This window comes from Aulonocara stuartgranti (assembly GCF_965226115.1).
Source record: "Aulonocara stuartgranti genome assembly, chromosome: 3".
Lineage (NCBI taxonomy): Eukaryota > Metazoa > Chordata > Actinopteri > Cichliformes > Cichlidae > Aulonocara > Aulonocara stuartgranti.
The window spans coordinates 35,422,954-35,442,455 of NC_138941.1; the positions used below are offsets into that span (position 1 = coordinate 35,422,954).

General features: G+C 42.3%; 1 protein-coding gene across 4 annotated transcripts in view; it reads right to left on the reverse strand.

Moving 5' to 3' along the window:
- The window catches only part of LOC309701727 (RNA-binding protein with multiple splicing-like), a 36,732-nt gene extending 18,845 nt beyond the window's left edge, over positions 1–17,887 (reverse strand). For all 4 annotated transcript variants that reach the window (XR_014275230.1, XR_014275231.1, XM_082525938.1 and 1 more), the window contains exons 1-4: positions 17,367–17,887; positions 4,077–4,154; positions 3,323–3,361; positions 820–882 (exon numbers count right to left, since the gene is read on the reverse strand). Coding sequence is in view for 2 of the 4 variants with exons in the window: in XM_082525938.1 (XP_082382064.1) it covers positions 820–882; positions 3,323–3,361; positions 4,077–4,154; positions 17,367–17,429 (243 nt within the window). In the remaining 2 variants the exon portion in view is untranslated. The remainder of the gene's footprint in view (positions 1–819; positions 883–3,322; positions 3,362–4,076; positions 4,155–17,366) is intronic.
- Between the last annotated feature and the right edge of the window lie 1,615 nt (positions 17,888–19,502).

Consider the following 19,502-nt stretch of genomic DNA (forward strand, 5'->3'; position numbering starts at 1 on the left):
TATGACCCCCCGGGACGTAGCCTTCCCTGAAAAACAAGAGCAGCGTTGAATTCTCAGCCCCACTGAGCCCTTCTACGGAAACAGTCTCGCTGTTGTTGGCTCATAATAAGATGATAATTTTTATCCTTTGTTCAACTCTCTGCTCTACCTTTGACGAGCACCGATATCTCGACATCTGAGAAAGCTGACACACCGCTCGCGCTGTCACGGTCCCACTTAAGAGGAGGGCCGTTAAAGTGATCCGCTGCCTTGATAAAGACATCAACAAAAACTTAAGAGGCAATCGGAGGAGGGCGGTGCATGGTGAAGACAAAAACAACAATGGAAAAACAAAGGTGTAGGAGACAGGCGGCGTTCATTACCGTCCGTCTACACTTTGTTTCAAGAGAGTCGAATAAAAACCGCGTGAGAAGATGAGCTCTGTTTTGTGTTAGAGTCTGCCTCATCAAGGCTTTCTACTGAGCCACATTCTGAAATACGAGAGATTAAAATTAAACCCTAGATCAATATCTTCTATTTTTATGTGGAAGAACAGCTAATTTTCTTCTGACCTTGCAGGATCTCTCGCAGAGCTTAAAGTAAAAAAAAAAAAAAGACTTTATTTACTCAAACAGAAACATTCAGACACACGCTATTTTAGAGCAGCTGTGATATATTTGCCTTCGCTGCTTCACTTTTCAGCTTTTTCCTCATGTGATAGAAAACGCTTTTCCCCCGCTTTCAAATACATTTGCACTAAAGGCAGTAAAAAAAAGAAAGATGAGATTTCATGAGAAACACTAGAGCTGAGCTGGAGCACAACGAGGGCATGACACTTACGTTCAAGGCATTCTTAGCAGCCTCCGCCTCTGATCGACTGTCAAAACTGACAAACCCCACTGGCTGGGGAGACAAGGAGACAGAACAAAAGAAAGAAACATGGTTTAAGGCAGAAAACTGAGTCGGCATTTCTGTCTGAGTGACAAAGACATGTTTTTATATATATATATATATATATATTAACATCTTAGCATACCCCACCCCCTACCTCTCTGCCTCCCTCTCCCTCTCTCCTGTTTATAAAACCATTGCGACAGAGCGGGGAGGGGGAGGCGGAGGGCGATTGGAGGCTGGACGCACTTTCATTGTAGAGTTCATCATTCGGCTCCCCTTTGCCCAAATACGGGCAATGCAGGAGTGAGAACAAGCATGTAAGAGTTTAGTGTGAGACAGGCAGAGAAGGGAGTAAAAGCTGAAAAAGGAGAAGAAGATAGAAAGGGAGGGGGGGGGGGGGGGGGGGGAATTTCAAGGGTTAAAGGTGAAAATGAAAGCAAGTGGGGCAACGGGTAGAAAAAGTTGGGGGGTTTTTTCTTAAAGACCTCCTCAAACAGGCCTGTCACTGCAGCATTTTCTCATTCGCATCTGTTTCACCCACACTTGTTTTATATTCCAGCGACATCGCTTCAAAGCCAGTAGTAAAGGTGAGGAGAAATAAAACAGGAAAAAAAACACACACTCACAGGGGTGTAGGTGCGGCTGCAGGATTTCTGACTGCAGATATGAACAGAAAATACATATTTTTGTCTTGTATGTGGATGGGGACGTTGGGAGAAGGTGGTGGTGGGGGAGAGATTGCAGAAAACTCTAAACATGTTATTCCCATGGGGTCACACTGCTGCGTGTGATCTGGAAAAGCAGTCTAGGGTTATGGGAATTCTGAAGAAGTGCAGTGGAGGAGGAGGAGGAGGATGTGGAGGAAAAGAAAACCCCCGAAAAGTAACACAAAAAGAAAAGAAAGACTAAGTGAAGACGTCAGGAGGAGGAAGCATAACAGGAATATAAATAGAAAGGCTCTGAGATCAGGCTTTTGCTATATATGGACATGGCTGGGAGTTCTTGGACTGGAAGAGAGAGACGGAGATCGATTGATTTGCGTGGCCATTGTCATTAACATTAACAAGGAGGAGAGCTGCTCCAAACAAACCCTGAGGAAATGGGGGGCAGCACTTTGTCTTAACATAAGCATCAGTTCACAGCAGTTCTCTCGCTGAAGATGCCACTTAGGCTGGAGAAACATCGCTCCGAGTCACAGTTTAATCACAAAGGTAAAACAGGTTGTGAATTCCATCATAGTCTAAAAGCCAAATATTCTCCAGGGGCTGAAAATTAAGCTAGTGCAGTTTCTCTAGTGACCACTTGAGGCTGCCAACAAAAGCGAGTCAATCCCCATAGACTCTCATGTTAAAATGTCCTACTAAACAGCATTAAATAGCATCTTACAGCAAGCTGTTCAAGTCTCGGTTCATAGTTTCTTCCTTCATAACAACTATATCATACATGATGTTTTTAATAATTGATCCGTCTCGATAGGGTAAGGCTGAAACTCAGGGGAGAGGCTGCTTCGACTGGCAGGTGTCCCAAAACAGGTAGCTGCAGCTTGGCTAACTTAGGTGGAACTATCTGACAAACAACACAGTCTGCTGTGAACAACACCAAAACAACAAAAGTATTGAGCCACACCTTTTAATCTTTGAATTCGGCCACTTTCAGGCCCACTTCCACACGTGTATAAACCTTGACTGTAAGAAAATAACTGGCAACAAAATCACCAAACAAGTGAGAAGAACCGTTAATGCTAAATTAGACTTCAATCATAGATACATACATTAGAATGAGTTTTTCTGAATGCACGCAATAGCAGTGAAACAAAAAGAGAGAGCCTAAAGCTTTCCTTTGTACTTGGTTTCAGGAATAGTTTTAAGGTATTACACTCAGCAAGTTCAACCCAAATCGCTTTAAACCCTTCTAATGAGCATGTCATGTCTTTATGAGAAACAGTGTAAAGTGGCAACAAGTAAGCTGACATGAAGCTAAATTGCTCCACTCTGGACGTGGACACCTGCCAGCTGGGCTCATTTTCAGTCCCGCAACCCTGGAGGCAAAACTCAACCATCAGTGCTGCTCTTGTCAAAACGCTCACTTTGACACCTCGAAACTCTTTCCCCGTCTCTCTTCCTCGTCCTCACACAGCCCACCAGTCGACTCGCTGTAACTACAAGCACTACATCCGACTGCCAAAGGCAAGTTGGTGCAACACTTTTCCCCTCCTATCGTTCTCCCTCCCCCCGGAAACCTTTGTTATTTGTTATTTTCTTTTCTATTAAAGGCACTTCCTGCTAATCCTTCTTTCTCAACAAGCTAAACACACAAAGAGAGAAGAAAAAGATGCAAAGGTGTCGATGAGCAAGAAGTAATGTGGACAGTAACAGTGTGACCAGAGACTGACCGGCTTCATTCAGGAGTTTCTTTGAACACAACACAGATCCAAGACTTGTTAGCATACCTGTTTAGAAGTGAGCTTTATCAAGGAGCCTTCATAGCCCTGAAAAAAACAGAAAACAAAATGTCAGAAATACACATAACAAAGCAAAAATTCAACTTTAGTGGCTAAAAAGCTGCAAAACACGCAGGCTGCTTACACTTACAAAAGCTTTTTTGCTAAATTACTCAAAAATGTTGGCATGTTGGGGTCACGGAGGACTAAGCTTGGCAGTTTCACAGGTCACGGCGCTCTTATGAAGACCATATGGACTAGATTGTTGTGTCTTACCTGATTAAGCAAGATTTACTGCTTTCAACACTCGTGATGCAAACCATTTACTCAGAGCACATACCATGAACATTGCTTAAGTGAGCGATTAGATGCATTAATCACTTAAACAGCGCTGCTGCTGCTGCTGCACCATTAAGGCGCGTTAGTCTTGGTCGATAGTTCAAAAAGCTTGCAACATCTACATGTATTCACCTGAACTAAACTCTGGGGGTCTGTGTTCTTGCAACAAAGTTGGAGCTTCTGAGGTGAAGCAAACAGCTTTGTTTTTGTTTCGCAGGCATTGAGCCATTTTTCCATGAGACATAAGCTTCTCATGGATCAAGATGTGATTGAACGTCGGCTTTAAGAACACAGACACTTGAACCTCGCGGGAGAGTTTCCATTGCCGTTTATTTCATCACCATTAATGGAGGTCCCATTGACTGCTGGAAAGTAAGCTGCTAAGAATAGCAGCAGGCCATCCATTTAAAACATACAAACATACCTTAAATGGTCTGAAGAGGAGATAGAGCTCCCGCGGTTTAATATCCAGTGGTAGCCCACTGACAAATAGTGTTCGGACCTGAGGAAGACACGAGAGAGACAAAGATCATGTATTTTTCATTAACCTCCACCAGTTATAAATAGCTACATTGCCTTTCTGACAATAACAGATGAGGTTAGGAGGAAAAAGAACAATGAGCATCAGTTAAACAGTTACCGAGGCTGGCTTTACACTGAAAGATAAACTTTTTAAATCCAGATACGGGTATCTTTCAGCTCTGCAAACACACTAAGACACACAGTGCGTTCTACAGTAAGAGCATTGTGTTCTCCTGTGTAATCTACAACCTGCTGTGTTTTATGGTAACCCTCCCTCGCAGCTCTAGCCTCTGTTTTACATTTGAACTTTTCAACTTGAAACTTGAGCTGGCATTGCTGGGGAATTATAATGTAAATGTTAGCTACAACAGACTAAATGGAAATGTAATTGTTGTGGTCCACAGCCCATAGTCAGAGAAGGTGCAAAACCCCCAGGGTGCAAAATAAGAATAACTACAAAAGTGCTTTCAGGGAAGGATGGGGTTCTTATGTTATTACATGCGATGATGATGAGGAGGAAATGCACGCAGCGTGATCGCTGGAGGTGTGCTGAAGGTAAAACTTTTTAAAGCTTTTCATTTCAAGTGTGGAATCTCTAGTGTTTTTTAGGGTTTTTTTAGAGGATACAAAGTGCATAAACCCCCTAAGTGTCAAACCTTAGATGATAAAAAATAGTTAGGTGACGTCAAAGAAAGAGATACCAGACATGCTTGAGTGGGGGTTAACTCACCTGCACAGAGACTAGCAATAAATCTGGAAGTTACACAAGAAGTTTGGTACTGCTGTCAGATCTGTATAATATATGTAAAGCAAACCTAAGCAGCAAGTTAGCTTAGCTTAGCATTAAGACTAGAAACACAGAGTACAACCTACTATGTGTTTGTCTGCAGATTAGGTTATTAATACTTCTGAAGCCGCTATATTGATCTCGTTTCTTCTAAATGCTTTGCATGGCTTGACTCTTGTTCAGTTTGTAAGCATGCTAAAACATACCAACGAGTCCAATATTGATTTCCTTGCATTCCTTTCACAAGTTAAATGTTTAGTATGATAAGGTGAGCACCTCACCAAGGCCTCAGTCACACAGGCCTTTGCTTGCTGACAGAACATTTAACTAAACAATACTTCGTAGAGATTTCCTTCCTTTCAAGATTCATGAATAATTAATACCATCCTGGTTTGGCAAAACAATAACAGGAGTTACCTTAAGTTAATTAGTCAGGCTCGCTATACATATCAATTATCCCTGACATGGAAACAGTATTGATCGAATGGTTGGGTGACAGATGCATTTGTTCCACATTATTGTTCAAAATAATATTTCTAGTGACGCAGAAGGGGTGTAAAAGCACAAATCCTTCAGTTATGCAATCGGCAACCTGGCTACCAGATCTAAAAAACAGATGAATACAGCAGTAGCCCTCTAACACACATTAGCCCCAGCCGCAACATTTATGAAACGCAGAGCAACACTATAGGATGCAGATGCTGGGATGCCCCACCACAGCCCGTGAACGCAGATCCCGTTACACTCTGGAAGCCCTTGGTATTTCTCCAGTTTCTCGTGTTCCTTCTTCCTGATATTGCTGTCATTCGGAACCGCTACATCGATCACTACGGCCGTCTTCTTCTGTTTGTCTACCACCACTATGTCCGGTTGGTTAGCCACCACCATTTTGTCCGTCTGTATCTGGAAGTCCCACAGGATCTTAGCTCGGTCATTCTCCACCACCCTTGGGGGCATCTCCCATTTTGACCTCGGGACTTCCAGGTTATATGAATAGGATGAGGGACCTATATATATATATACCTATGAGGGACCTATATATATATATATATATATATATATATATATATATATATATATATATATATATATATATATATATATATATATATATATATATATAGGTGTGCCAGCATGCAATCTAAGAAAACAAATCAATCCTCATACCTGGAACTTTCACCGAATCAAAGATCTTGGTTCAGGAAGACAAATGCTTCAGCGCACAGAAGACAATACAATCAAACAATGCAAACACACACCCCTGCAAACGTCACAACATCCCACAGCATGATACTGTAATCTGATTCTGTACAGGGCCCAGTTTAGAATAAAACCGTAGCTATGCAATTACACAGAGTATATTCAAAGCTCCCAGATTCATTAGATAGTGGATTCACAACTCAGGGGACAAAGGAACTGCTGAACTCACACGGCACCTCATTCCCACATGTAACCTGATACGCAACAGTGAAGCCAAAGGCAGAGCAACACACAAACAAAGGAGCTTAGCAACTAGGAGAGCGAGAGCTGGCGAGTGCCAAACCACCCATCCATCCGGAAGAAGAAAAAAAGAGAAAAATCTCACCTCAGCGACTTTCTCACCTTTGCTCTTATCTTATCTGAGCTGAGCTGAACCCTGCAGGGCCGTCACTGCGCTCTGTCTCTGGCAGTTCTGTTTAAGTAAACTCAATTGAAGGTCTCCTTATATGGAGTTACATGGGAACAAAGAGTCAGAAAAGGATGGTATCAATCAGACACAAGCAAGGTCAGTCTCTGACAGCTGTTGAGGCTGATAAAACTAATAATGCCGTAGTAAAAAAAAAAGTGCTGTAAAAATAGAAACGGTGCTCAAGCTCTAAAAATCTAAAAAGAATAAGAAAAACTCTTTGAGATGAAGACAGATAAGTCAAAAGAAAGACACCAAAGCTTTCAGATTTGAAATCTCTATCAGGGACGGTGTTTGTTTTCTCTGTCAGCTTTGCCGTTACAGTGAGCATTACTCTGCACACGACCGCAAAAATAGATGCCAAATTCATCCCAAGTGAACGACGTCGGGCTTTCGCACCGACGCGGTTAAGACGACAGATTTATACGACGCTCTTTTTAGGAGTTGTAATTTTACTCTAGGTGGAAAAAAGCCAAGAGTGAACGTCAGAATTGCACACGTTAAGAAAATCTTAGTCGTCTAACCCTTCCTTGCCAAGCTTCCTAAGATCTTATCTGTGATTTAAGTCCTGTCTTCAGCCTTGATAATAGCCACTTAGGAGCTGGATGTGATGCACGAGTAAGACAAACACAATGACTCCTGTGCACACTCGGAACAAAAGGACATTCTTGGCTGTCTTGAACCTCATTCCTGAGACTTCCTGACGTCAGCTGTTATGATATATGATCATTTTTTCCGGTGTGTGTGTGTCCAGCGTGGAGCTGGCTGCACACACGCTGGATACAGGATGATTCACAGGTAAATCTATCAGCTGCTCTCTTCTTCAGACATCTGCTGCTGATTATAATATCAGTCTATATTTATGCCTCTATCAGGTTGGCTTAAAAGAAATAAATAAATAAAGGGAGGGAGCTGTAAAGATGCTCCCACCAGGTAAAGTGAGACATCAAACTTTCATGATGCAGTAAACTAAAGCGAAGGTCAAGCCGGAGGTTGAGCAGATTGTGCAGATTTGTAAAAAAAAGCAAAGACAAACCTTCGGCCGCTGTTTTATTGGGTCTGTTTTTATTGGTTCCCCGTGAGTCACATACCTATATTTCCATAGTGCTGAGTGGCCTGGTTTAAGCCTTTGAATCGCTGACCATTTATGGCGTGCTCAAACACTATCACGCAGGCAGGTTTCGATCAAAAACAGCAGTCCCTACCTACCACAAGCCAGCTGAGTACTTCCCAGCCGGCGTGCCAGTGCAGTTCCCTGGCAACGCCTTAGCGGTGCACAGCAGAGTGCAGAGCCCCAGGCCAAAAACATCAGATTCTATTAAGGCCACTTCTGCAGCAAGTCCTAGGGGATCTGTGCACCTCTAATCAGAGATCTTTGACTCAACAAGCACCGGGTGAGGTCATCACCCTATTGATATGCTATCATTGCCGTTGTTGCATCCTATGGATGGAGGGAGGAGCCTGTGCTCATAATAAGACTCAAGTGCTGTGTTGAAGAGGAAATCTGTTTTGTTGTTGTTGTGGGTTCAATCATTATTTCACTATGATTTGAAAGTCTTTCAGCTGGCACTAGTATTTCAGCATCAATCTATGACAAGTATCAAGGCTAGCTGGATCTCTGTGAGATGTCAGAAAACAGTAACACAATGAAATCACGATTTCCTAGATCATACGTCAACATGTGCATGTCCCTTATTGAAACAACAAAGATATACTGTATCTGTGTCTTTGTATATGAAACTGGGAGATCTGGATGGTCGAGTCAGGTTATTCAGATTTATTATTTCTGTTAACAGTGCCATGCATTGGGTTAAGCCCCAAATAAATACTTTATATTTTGCTACTCTCAAAGAATTTCACTTTGCTTATATTCCATAAAATAAAGATGGGCATCTCAAGAAAAGATCACTGCTCACCCGACCCCAAATTACTCTGAAATAACAATTTATTGGCGACTCATGGCATCCTAGCTTGCATTTGGCAGATCTTGCACTGGACTTGATTTTTGTTTATTTTCTGGTGGCGATCCACCCAGAACTCTGTAACAAACTCGGGGAGCGTTTGCATTTTTCTACTGTTAGTCTAATCTCACACACAGTTTTACTCTACAAAGTAGTTAATAGTTAAACTGCTGTTGGAAAACAATGGAAATACACACTTTAAGACATGAACTAGGTTCTTTTTGATGATTTACGTGGTTTTCAAATATTAGAAAATCATAAAAATAATCAAACCTTTGCACACAAGTTTTTTGAATCAATAGTAATAATAAGAAGAATGTTTTCGTATGACTGAACCAACAAAAGGCCTCAGACGTACTTCCACCAAACAGCCACAATTTTATGCAGATTTAATCACCAAAGCCACATCTGACACCACAGCTGTTTCACAGCCATAACCGTGACTGAAGCCAACACCAGTCGAAATGTGTACAAATGAACATCAAATTTTCTCCAGTGAAGACGCTGCCGTTACGAAGAGGCCCGATTTGTCTAAGTGGACAACCCCGTAACGTATTAATGTGTCATTTCTATTCAGCTTACGTTGTAGACTGTTAAATTTGTTACAGCAATTGCCTGAAATGCCTCATTATATCCGGCTGCACTATGTGGCTCTCTCACATATTTGCCCTGACTTTAATTGAGTGCTTTTTTGACCGCTCGTTCTGGCTGAAATGAGGGACGCGACCTTGGTGCAATGTGAGAAGATTACTATGTGTTTCGTTCTCCCTCCCTGCGCGTGTGCGCGTGCGCGCTCGACAGCCAAGTTAATAAACGGAGGTCCTTCGAGCCAGAAGTGGCAGGACACGGCTCTAACCTTGAGGAGAGGGTACAATAGCATAACGTAGCAAGTGTGCATGCAACAGTGAGGCGAGTACCTGCACATGAAATAATAAAAGAAGAAGGAGAAGAAGAGAAAAAAAAAAGCTCAGAGGAAATGTTTCATTGCCCGTCCACCACGCGGCTTGCTTTCAAATCCACCCGAGTCCTTGTTCTCTGTGACCGAGCTAAAAAAAAATCAAAGTGAACCCGTAAGCCCACGTGAGCACAGGGCAGGTTGAGTTTTCTTGCATCAGATGAGCAGGGCGTGATTAAAACCCAGCCCGACTGACAGACTCCCACACCCCCTGAACTGTCACTGCTCCGGCTTGACATCACTCTCCATCATCCTCACAAGTTTTTCCTCTTCATCTTCTATCAGGGAATGTGAGGAGTGAGCGACCGCAGGCCAGGGAGGTGTCAAACAACCATTAATGGATGACTCGGTTTTGCCTCTTAATCGCCAGGGTTCAACGGGTCAAGTTTCACATTTGGGGTCGGAGGTCGCAGATTAGCCCGGGGTTACTGTGCACGTCTGGGGTCAACTGTGAGACTGAGCACACTCCTAACGGCTTTGTTTTTCCTCTGTCTCTCTCTCTTACTCCCACAAGTGCTTTGGACGAGCAGTTCCTGCTCAGTAAGGGTCTGTAAATGTTCCAACAGGTTAACCTTTAAAAGACATTTAAAACAAACGGCCTAGGAAAAGCGAGCAGGCGCCCGCTTCAGTTTTTCCTTCTTTTGCTCTTTTCTTCCTCCCACCATAACACTTCCACTAGCTTTTAATCTAACTTAGAAAATAACCTCTTCTCTTGATCATGCACAGATGTCTTTTATTTCTCATCAACCCAACAAACGACCCATTCAAAGAGTTCATCAAAAGTCTTTCATACAAACGCCATTCTCGTCTTTCCCTTTGTTATCTGATGACACTCGCTGAATGGACTTTAAATTCCTAAGTGCTCATTAACGTGAACTAATCTCCGCATCAGCCTTTCCCGGACTTCCTTTGTTGTCGCCTACCCAACAAGGATACCTTAGACTGTTTAGTGTTGTGGTTGGTTGGGTGGGCAGAGGGTTAAAGCGTCTTGCGCAAGCGGAGGAACAAAAAACAACAGGAGGATACTCAGTCATCCTCGGCGTCACCATGAAGAAATCCTAGCCTGCTGCTAACAAGTCGTTTCCTTTATGCGTTGCAGCTGTTTCTTTTGGTTTTTCATTGATGGCACTAAGTGATCCCATATTTTCATCTGCAAATAATGACTGCTTTTTATCCATCCGTCCATCCATACAGCTTCAGCATTTTTGGTGCAATTCATTGTTTTGAGAATCAAAGGTCAAAAAAGGAAGGCATGATTGCAGAATATTACCCTATAATAAAAACCACAGCAGCTTTTCTTAAATCTTTCAGCAACTCTTTACAATTTTTTAAGCATTTGGACAACACAAAGGGTTTGGACGTGTCAGATATTGGCCACTAACACCGGTAAATGGTTTTAACCAACCAACAGAGAATGTTAAAGACTCATATAGGCTTTCTAAGACTGATACCAGTGATTTAAAATTATAATATAATAGATGATTTTTTTTCTTTCAGGTACATTAAACAAACAGATTTCCATATTATGTGTAGTTATTTATGAGTATTTACTAATTACTCACAAGTAGGGCAGTTGCAGAGCGCCCTGTAAAGGACAAACTATGCAACATCAGCACTCATAACATGGTTGAACTGTGTTTCTACTTTTTCTTTTTTCATCACTATTATAAATGTCAGTGCTAATATTACTGGCAAATAACTACTATTGGCCAATAATATTGGCCTGCCAATAATCAGTCAGGCTGTTGTACATGGCATCTTATTTTCCAAGATGGTCAAACCAACAGGGCCACGGTGTTATCAGCCAATGCAGATATTTAGTTGATATCTTGGGGATATCTAGTAAAAACACACAAAAATCCCAAACATAATTAGTTTGCTAGCATACACAACAAAACAAATAATACATTTTAGAATCTAGAACTAGAAAAATACCATTATTAATTATTAGATAAGTCATTATGTATTATATTATATTATATTATATTATATTACAGTAAATTCTGAAGTCCTACAGTCAGCAGCTTTACTGTGACAAGAGAAAAAGCTAGTTTGCTATGGGTAACATTTTCTCTAGTTTTTTCAGGTCTGACCTTGGATTGCTAATTCTTGCTGGTCAGCCAAAGGGCGGCTGGCACGCAGCTGCATAGTCAGACTGGCACGTTTCTCCCTGGCTAGATTGTGTCTTTAAGGCTCTTCCATGTCCATAAATGGTCCCTATGTTCAGAGATCTCTGCGTCAAGAGTCCATGGCCCTGAGAAGGGATAAGGAGTTTGTCTGGTGGGACTAAATTGGGTGCACGGGAGGGGGGGTAAAAAGAACGGAGAGCTATGAAAGTGCAGAAGAAGAGAGAAATTATAAACAGTTACTGGGGTGGAGGGAGGGAATGTGGGAGGAAATGAAAAGAGTACGATAAGGAGGTAGCAAGGGAAGAAAAAGGGTGGGACATAGAAAAGGACGGAGGGAAGGAAACAGAGGGGAAGGGAGATAAAACTGTAGAGAGGGAGCAGGAGAGGAGGTGGGGGGGCTGGTGGCTGGGCACAAAATAAAGAAAAAATGTAATGCGCTGGGCCACCATGTGCTGCCAGCCTTGGCATTGGTTGTACCAGTCTCTGGAACTCTAGTGAGGGTATCAAATGCCATTCTTGACATAATTTTCATCATCGGCAACCCCTCGCGGCCTGTGAAGGAAACAGACCACTGCCTTCAGGATAGAAAGGTTTCATCCCAGCATAAAGGTGATCACTCAGAACAACTTTGCATCGATTGGGAACGACCCTTCCTTTTAAACTGGATCAAAACCATTCCAGCAAAATGCGACCTACTGCAGAAAAAGCACTGGACGGCCTCATCGTACGGCCCTAATTACTTTTGTTTCCCTTTAATTTATCGAACACCTGAGCTGAGACAATGTGGAGAGCATAAAAGGAGAGCAAAGGCAGGTGCAAAGAGACAAAGATGGGATACTGTATACAATAAGGCAGATAATTATAGCTCATGAGTAAGCAATATTAATCAGAGGTGACAGATGAAGTGCATAAACACAGTATTACCAAGCAGAACAAAATGGCTGGCGCTGTCTAGGAAAAAAGCGCACGCTTCCTTCCGCTGTGCAGCATGTGATTTATTTCAAAGCAAGTGACAGGTAAGGTTTTTAAAGAGGAGTAATATACATATAGAGGTATGTATAATTATCCACCTGGATACAGTTATTATCTCTGACTTTTGTCTTTTCCCCTCACATCTGTTTTTCAGGCTCTTTTGCCAGCCGGCTGCTCCTGACGCTGAGCCTTGTTGTTGTCTTTTCAAATACCTCTTGTCGCGCAGCTGACAAACGGCTAAGATAAGATGACAATTCCCTTGGCGCTTTTATAAATAAACGCCAAACTATCAGACGGGTAGATAGAGCAGGGTTTTACTGCTTGCCTGAGCCTGTATAGGGATTTTTTATCGTGTATATGTCTATATATCTGTCTGACATAGGCTACTTCACAGACAATCCTTTGGATGTTTTTTCCCTATCATGGCCACTTTACCCTCTATACTCCCCTCTGGTCATGCTTCTTGTCATAGAGAGTTAATATATCCTTGTGCCCTTTTCATAGATACATGCACATGTACAGACCACACACATGCCCACGCCACCGCGCTTACAGACTGGCACCGGCCTTCATCCGCTTCACCGTGCTTCTCCAGCAGCGTAGCTCCCCACCTACATCTCTTCATGGAAAAGGTCACGGTGGCCACATGACCTGCTATTTGAAGAGGACCTGCTAGATACCCAAAGCAGGCCAAGCACAATCCAATTACACCCCAGGGAGATACGCCACATTTGCTGAACTCTGCTTGAGTGATATTCGGTTTCTCTTCGGGCACTTGTAAAGATCCACTTAAATGTTTATGATCAGCTGGGAACAAGAATCAACAGATGTCTGACAAGTTTCATACTTCTGCTGCCTTTGGAGTGTTACATCCGGGGGAGAGACAGCTCCGCTTTCATGTAAACTACGATTTCGAGTAAGAGACTGTTTCACCTTGTGGAGGAACAAATAAAAAGAGGGATGTTCTGTGCTCAGTCATTTGTCAAAAGGCAAGAGGTTGGCTGGTGGACCTCCAAGTTTGGTGTGGGGAGATTCAACTTAAGTAAATACACTTTAGCTGGAGGGCAACTGACATCAAAGAGGTGAAAGGTCAATCTTCATTGGGTGAATCGGTCAGCTACAAAGCATTCCATGTAGTCATACATACACCTTTTCTCTCTGTAGTGAACTGCCTACCAAGTGCTAGAAAATCCAGGCGAAAGATCCCCATCAGACCCCAGAGCCAAAGGTTACGTGTAACAAAGAGAGGATTTTGTCTCATAAACTGTCTATAAGTCCAAACATGGTCCTTTCTCAGTAACAGAAGACCAGAAGACTTTATTCAGTTAATAGCCTTAATTACTAACAGATAATCAGTGTTGCAAATCACTAAAATGTGCTCATTGTGCTTACATGTGGTTTTCAAATAGGGTTGCACACAAATAACTGCCTCACTTCAGTAAATAACATGCCATTTGTCAGTATAAAGATTTTTTGCATTGCCTAAATGCTCAAAAACAGCAATTAATAAAGATTTAGTAACGTCTCCAGAAAATTTCACAGTCACTGGATTCCAACTTCTATTTATTTTCCCAGCAATCAGGTATCCGACTGATCAATAAATCAGCTAATCGTTTATAAACTGATGGGATTAATTTGAGGTGAACTGGGTTGTTTCTTCAGTGTGCCCCCGTTGTCATGGACCGTCTCCTTCCTGATAACACATCTGGAATTAATCACTTGAACTCGGGGTTTTCTGAGTACACTCCACATCGCTGCCGCCGCCGCGGTCAAGACTACAGAAAAAACACGCTAGGCCGATCTATTAAAAGCATCTTCGAGTCAAGCTTTGGAAAACCCGCTCCAGGTGTCTTGTCCATACAAGGTCTGGAAACCGGACCTCGTTCAAACTCTTATCTTTTGACATTCACCAATAAGGCGACGGCGTGTCGCCTCGGCAGCATCGGCGAAGTGAAGTGCCACAGTACGCGAAAGCATCCAGAACACCTGATAATGTCGCTTATCAGAGCGGCTCATGAGATTAGATGCTGCCAGGCCCCCGAAACCTGCATACCTTGCCTGCAACAAGACCATGTTTGGTGAGCGGCGGTCCGCAGAAGATAAACATTAAGCATCGTCGAGCTTTCGTGTACACAGACGACGGCATGCGGGGTTGAGCAATGAAGCGGGCACGAGGAGCCGAGCTCGCTGCGGTGCTTTACCGGTGCGAATCAGTGATCCATTGAGTCACATACTACACTGCCCAAGAGGAGGGGCGGAGAGCTGCTGCTGCTCAGCATGTGAGAGTCATACCAGCAAGGCTGTTAAACTTTGGCTCTCTTGAGGTTATAGTTTATGGTTACCTCTGTGGTGCTGTTGCTGGCATTTTTATGCTTTCTGCATCAAGTGAAGGGACATTTGTGCAGACCAGACTTTCATGCAAACCCCCCCAAGACAAGTGAAACTAAGTCAAAGCGTGAATTAGTCTGAGTACATCCGCACGGGCCTGCAAAAAGCTTGAATATGTATCTGCGCTTGTGACAAACTCCCTGCTCCTCTGCATGCAACACACACCGTTCCACAAAAGATAAAGTGGTGCTGTCTGACCTTAACGTTAATTCACCCAAGTAAATGTAAGTCCCTGCCGGTCTGGATGGCTTCCAAACATTTCCAAAACCATTAGATCTCTCTGGCTATTAGTCTCCTTTTAAGGTCTCTGTCTGCCTGCCTTTTACACAACCTGCACCTCATCTCTGAGCTTATGGACATCACAGAATTTTTAATAGCTGGGTAGAAGTTTGAAGCCTTGTGTCTTTGGCGAACTACAGCTGCAGCTAACACAGCTTATTTCCTCGTAGACCTATCCTGCAGTTGAGATCTTTGAATAATCTGAAGTCCTCATTTAACTGTTTGGTCTTACAAAAATGATCCGTAAGCGGCGTGACTGTAACCGAGTGTCACGAAAGCAAAAAGAAAAGAAGCAAATCCTCACATTTTGAAAGCTTTCGTGCTTTAATATGATCAGTCGCTCATGAGAATGAGCAACTAAACATTTCAGCTACAAAAAGCTTGTGTCGATAGTAACAGATCAAGTGCTTTTCTTGTGTTTTGCCCTATTTTGGTTTAATTATAGCTGTGTTGTGCTCAACTTAATTCAAAACAGGCAGGTGCTTAAGAAGGTGCTTTAGACAAAAAACTCAAGTATTTCTCTGGCGTCAGCTTCTGAAATGTGAGTATTTGCCACTTATGAGACTTTTAATTGGACATATTTGCAGTTTGTACAGTTAGATGGTCATACACAGACATCTTTTGGTGCTGAGTAGTCATCTTTCTTTTGTTGAATATGTTCATTTTACACGGAGTAGTTGTTTTTTATTAGATTCAATAACAAGAATACCCTCAGGGCCGTGTACTGGTTACAGAGCCCTACTTGACTGACGTGTTGTTAGTAAAAGGAGAAGGTGACACAAGCTTTAAACTCAAACTCCCTAACCTCAAGAAATCAGCTCTTTGGTCTTTACCTCATCTGTGTGGTGCTACAGCAGTTCCCCCGCATCCATAGCAACCTCAACAGTGGACCAAATATGGTATTACAGCAGGCTGGCTACATTTCACTATTCAGTTACAAAGTGTCTAACGCTACACTGAGACCTAATCAAATTGCTCCAAGAGAAATATCTGATATAATCTGATACACCTTCCTTACATCACTCGACTGCGGATGTGCAGAGCTCTGAAATAACAAGTCTGTCATTTGAAGAGAGATTCATCTGAGCCAAAGAAAATCGCCTCATGCAAGGAGAGCCGTTACAGGCTTATTTACCAAAGAGGAGATATTGTTGGGCCGGATTGTGCAATGTTTACAGAGGAGAAAGGGAAGAAATGAGGCTATTATAGAGATAGAGAGGAAAACATACTTTGAGAACACGTTAAATGGATTTCCACCAAATGTTTTTCTTTCTTTCTTTTTTTTTGGGGGGGGGGGGTAAACAAAGCCATTCTGTTTGTGTTTAGATGTAATTAGAAGAGGCTATTCTTGCTCCACTGTAATGCAGTGGGCTCTCTGTTACAGCCTGCTATTACCTACATGTTGCAGCGGCAGTTGTTTCAACTTCAATTGCTCCCTCAGCTTCAGTGAAAACTAATTCGCCCTGGCTCTGAATTCCCTTTACTACTGCTTTCCAGTGCTGTGTGAAGTCTGGCTTTATTGTACAGTAAGACACAGCTAGCAATGCCGTAGCACAGCCAGGAAAAACACAATCCTGACTTCAAAGTTATTCGAGACTTGCTAGTTAGTGATTCATCAGTGCTTCGTGCCCTTCCCTGTTCTTGCTGCTGTTTTTAAATTAAAAAAAAAAAAGACGGCTAACTTCAACAAGGCTACAATACAATTTAAAGAAAAGTAGAGGAGAGACGTAAAAGTGAAGACAGGTGAAGAATTCAGTGCAATAACAGCGCATTACCTGCAGGAAACCGGTGATAGATGCTGTTATGAGCGAACCATACAGTCGGTCTAATAATGTAAACAGCAACACTGGAAACTTTTATGAGGTAAAACCAGATTACGGCACAGAAAACAAACAAACCAGCATACGAGCTACACCTCAATGAATACAGGAGTGGAGGAAAAGAAGCAGTCGCTGTTAGCATGACTCGGTTTTTATTAAGGATGTCATTACGGGTCAAGGAGCCACCCACAGTATCACAGACAGACGCTCGAGCACCTCGGGCTCGCATACGTACCTCCTCCTCGTGGTTGGTGAATTCACTCGGCTCGTTTTCTTTCTCGGGTTTGTTGTTATTCATTCTGAGCGGGACTCTTTCTCACTTTCACTCGGACGGCTCTTCTTTTCTTTCCTTGTTTCCCCCTCCTCCTCTTCTCTCGCTCTCTCTGAATCTGCTTCGCGCTGCGCTTCTTCTCCAGGACCCACAAATTCAAAGCACCCTCCAACAGTCCGCGCGCGAGCCCGCTGTCCCCCTACTGACCCGAACTTCCCACTAATTTGGCCACATCAATGATGACGGATAAACCTCATTAATTTTATATATATATATGTACATATATATAATTACAATAATTCGCTGATGTTGCTGTTGAGTTGGATATTCCTCGGCATTCTCTGGAAAGCCTTACTTTTCGTCTTTTTTTAATTAGTATTATTTTTCCAGAGCCTCTTGCTGTTGCTGTTCCCCAAATGAAATACAGTAATGTTCACCGGACCGCGCCGCGAGCAAACTTCTCTACCCATCTCCTGCGTGCGGCAGGGGAGGGGAGGAAGAAAGGGAGGCGGAGAGCGGAGGGGAGGGAGGGGTTTGGTGTTGGTTGGGTGGGATGCACCCTCTGCTCGGCTTTATCAAGATTTATCAAGTGCTGCAGGAGCTTCAGTGGAAAATCTGTACCAATCACCCTTTGGACCACATGAATGTTATATCTGTCACCACAGCACATATTCTTATATGTCCTGGTTTTATTCTTTGTTTTGTTTTTCATCAGCTGCTCTGGGCCTTTATTACACGTGCATGTTCTTATAGTGTGTGTTTCTTATATATTTACTCAATGTCAGAGGTGTCAAACTCATTTTACATTGTGGACCACGTACAGCTAACTTTGATCTAAAGCTCCTCTTCCTGTCAGCCTATAGAAGTTTAACCACACATTTAACCCCACTTTTGTTTTAATAAAAGAAAAAGAAATATGTGAAAAAATAAAAATTACACAAAAGGTTCTGTTAGCTACGTAAGAAATGTGGTTATGTTTGTATTTATTTCTTTGTTTGTTTGTTTGTTTGTTTTTACTGTGAAAAAACATAGGAACTTGAACCAGATTGGAGTCTTTGGTGGATCTGTTCTGGCCCCTGGGCTTTATGTTTGACACATCTGCTGTATGTTTAAGTTGTGATATTTTATATGAAACCAATTAAGCATAAAGCCAGGAAAAAGTAGAACTATTCCCTTCAAATGAATCTAAATTGAAAAACTGATTTTCCTCACATTGTGTATGAAGAATATTTTTTTCAAAAGTCTTTCGTTTGGTAATGTCCAGACCTTTATTAGACCTCTTGAGAACATTCATAAACAAAGTATGGACACAGTTAAAAACACAGTCAAAGTATCTGGGGAAATCACAGACTGTATATAAAAGATGGCATCAAACACTGTGACATCACACTTTGGTTCGTCGGCTTTTGTTATGAAGCATAATCCTCCACTGCAAAACATGAACAAGGTTTACAAAATAGTCTTAATTTATTATTCAATATGAAGTGAAGCGGGTGACTTAGCCTATAAACTCAGAGGTCAGAGCAGAAAGCTGTTTTCTGATAAACGTGTGTATGACAGGAAGTCTTTTTGCAACTACAGCTATCACCACCTGGCTTCTTTCAATAGAAAGCAGATTTAACTTTCTGCACTGGCTTCATTTGTCAGAGACAGAAGCTACATTCATGTTTATGGGTGCAGCCACAGGTTGTAAGGGATTAATCACATGGACACAGGTACTTGTTAATTAGTCCAAAAATAACATACAAAAGGCTGTACAATTAAGATAATCCACACTATCACTGGATAAATGTATAAAAAATGCTCCAAAGGCTCTAAACACTACAAACATGGACAAAAGGTCAAAAGGAGTTCATGGAGCCTGGCTGACACCTAGCAGCCTAGTCAACCACACACTTAACTTTAAAACGATGTAAACTGATCAAATGTATTTAAAAATTCAGTATCTGTACAGTTGTTATGTAGGGAAAATATGTTTTTTAAACTATGTGTTTAGTTTTGTAGTAAACTTGGGCCATTTGACTAGAAGTCTACAGGGACTGACTCACGTTTGAAATCAGCCTCAAGTGGACATTTGAGGAACTGCATTTTATGACTTTA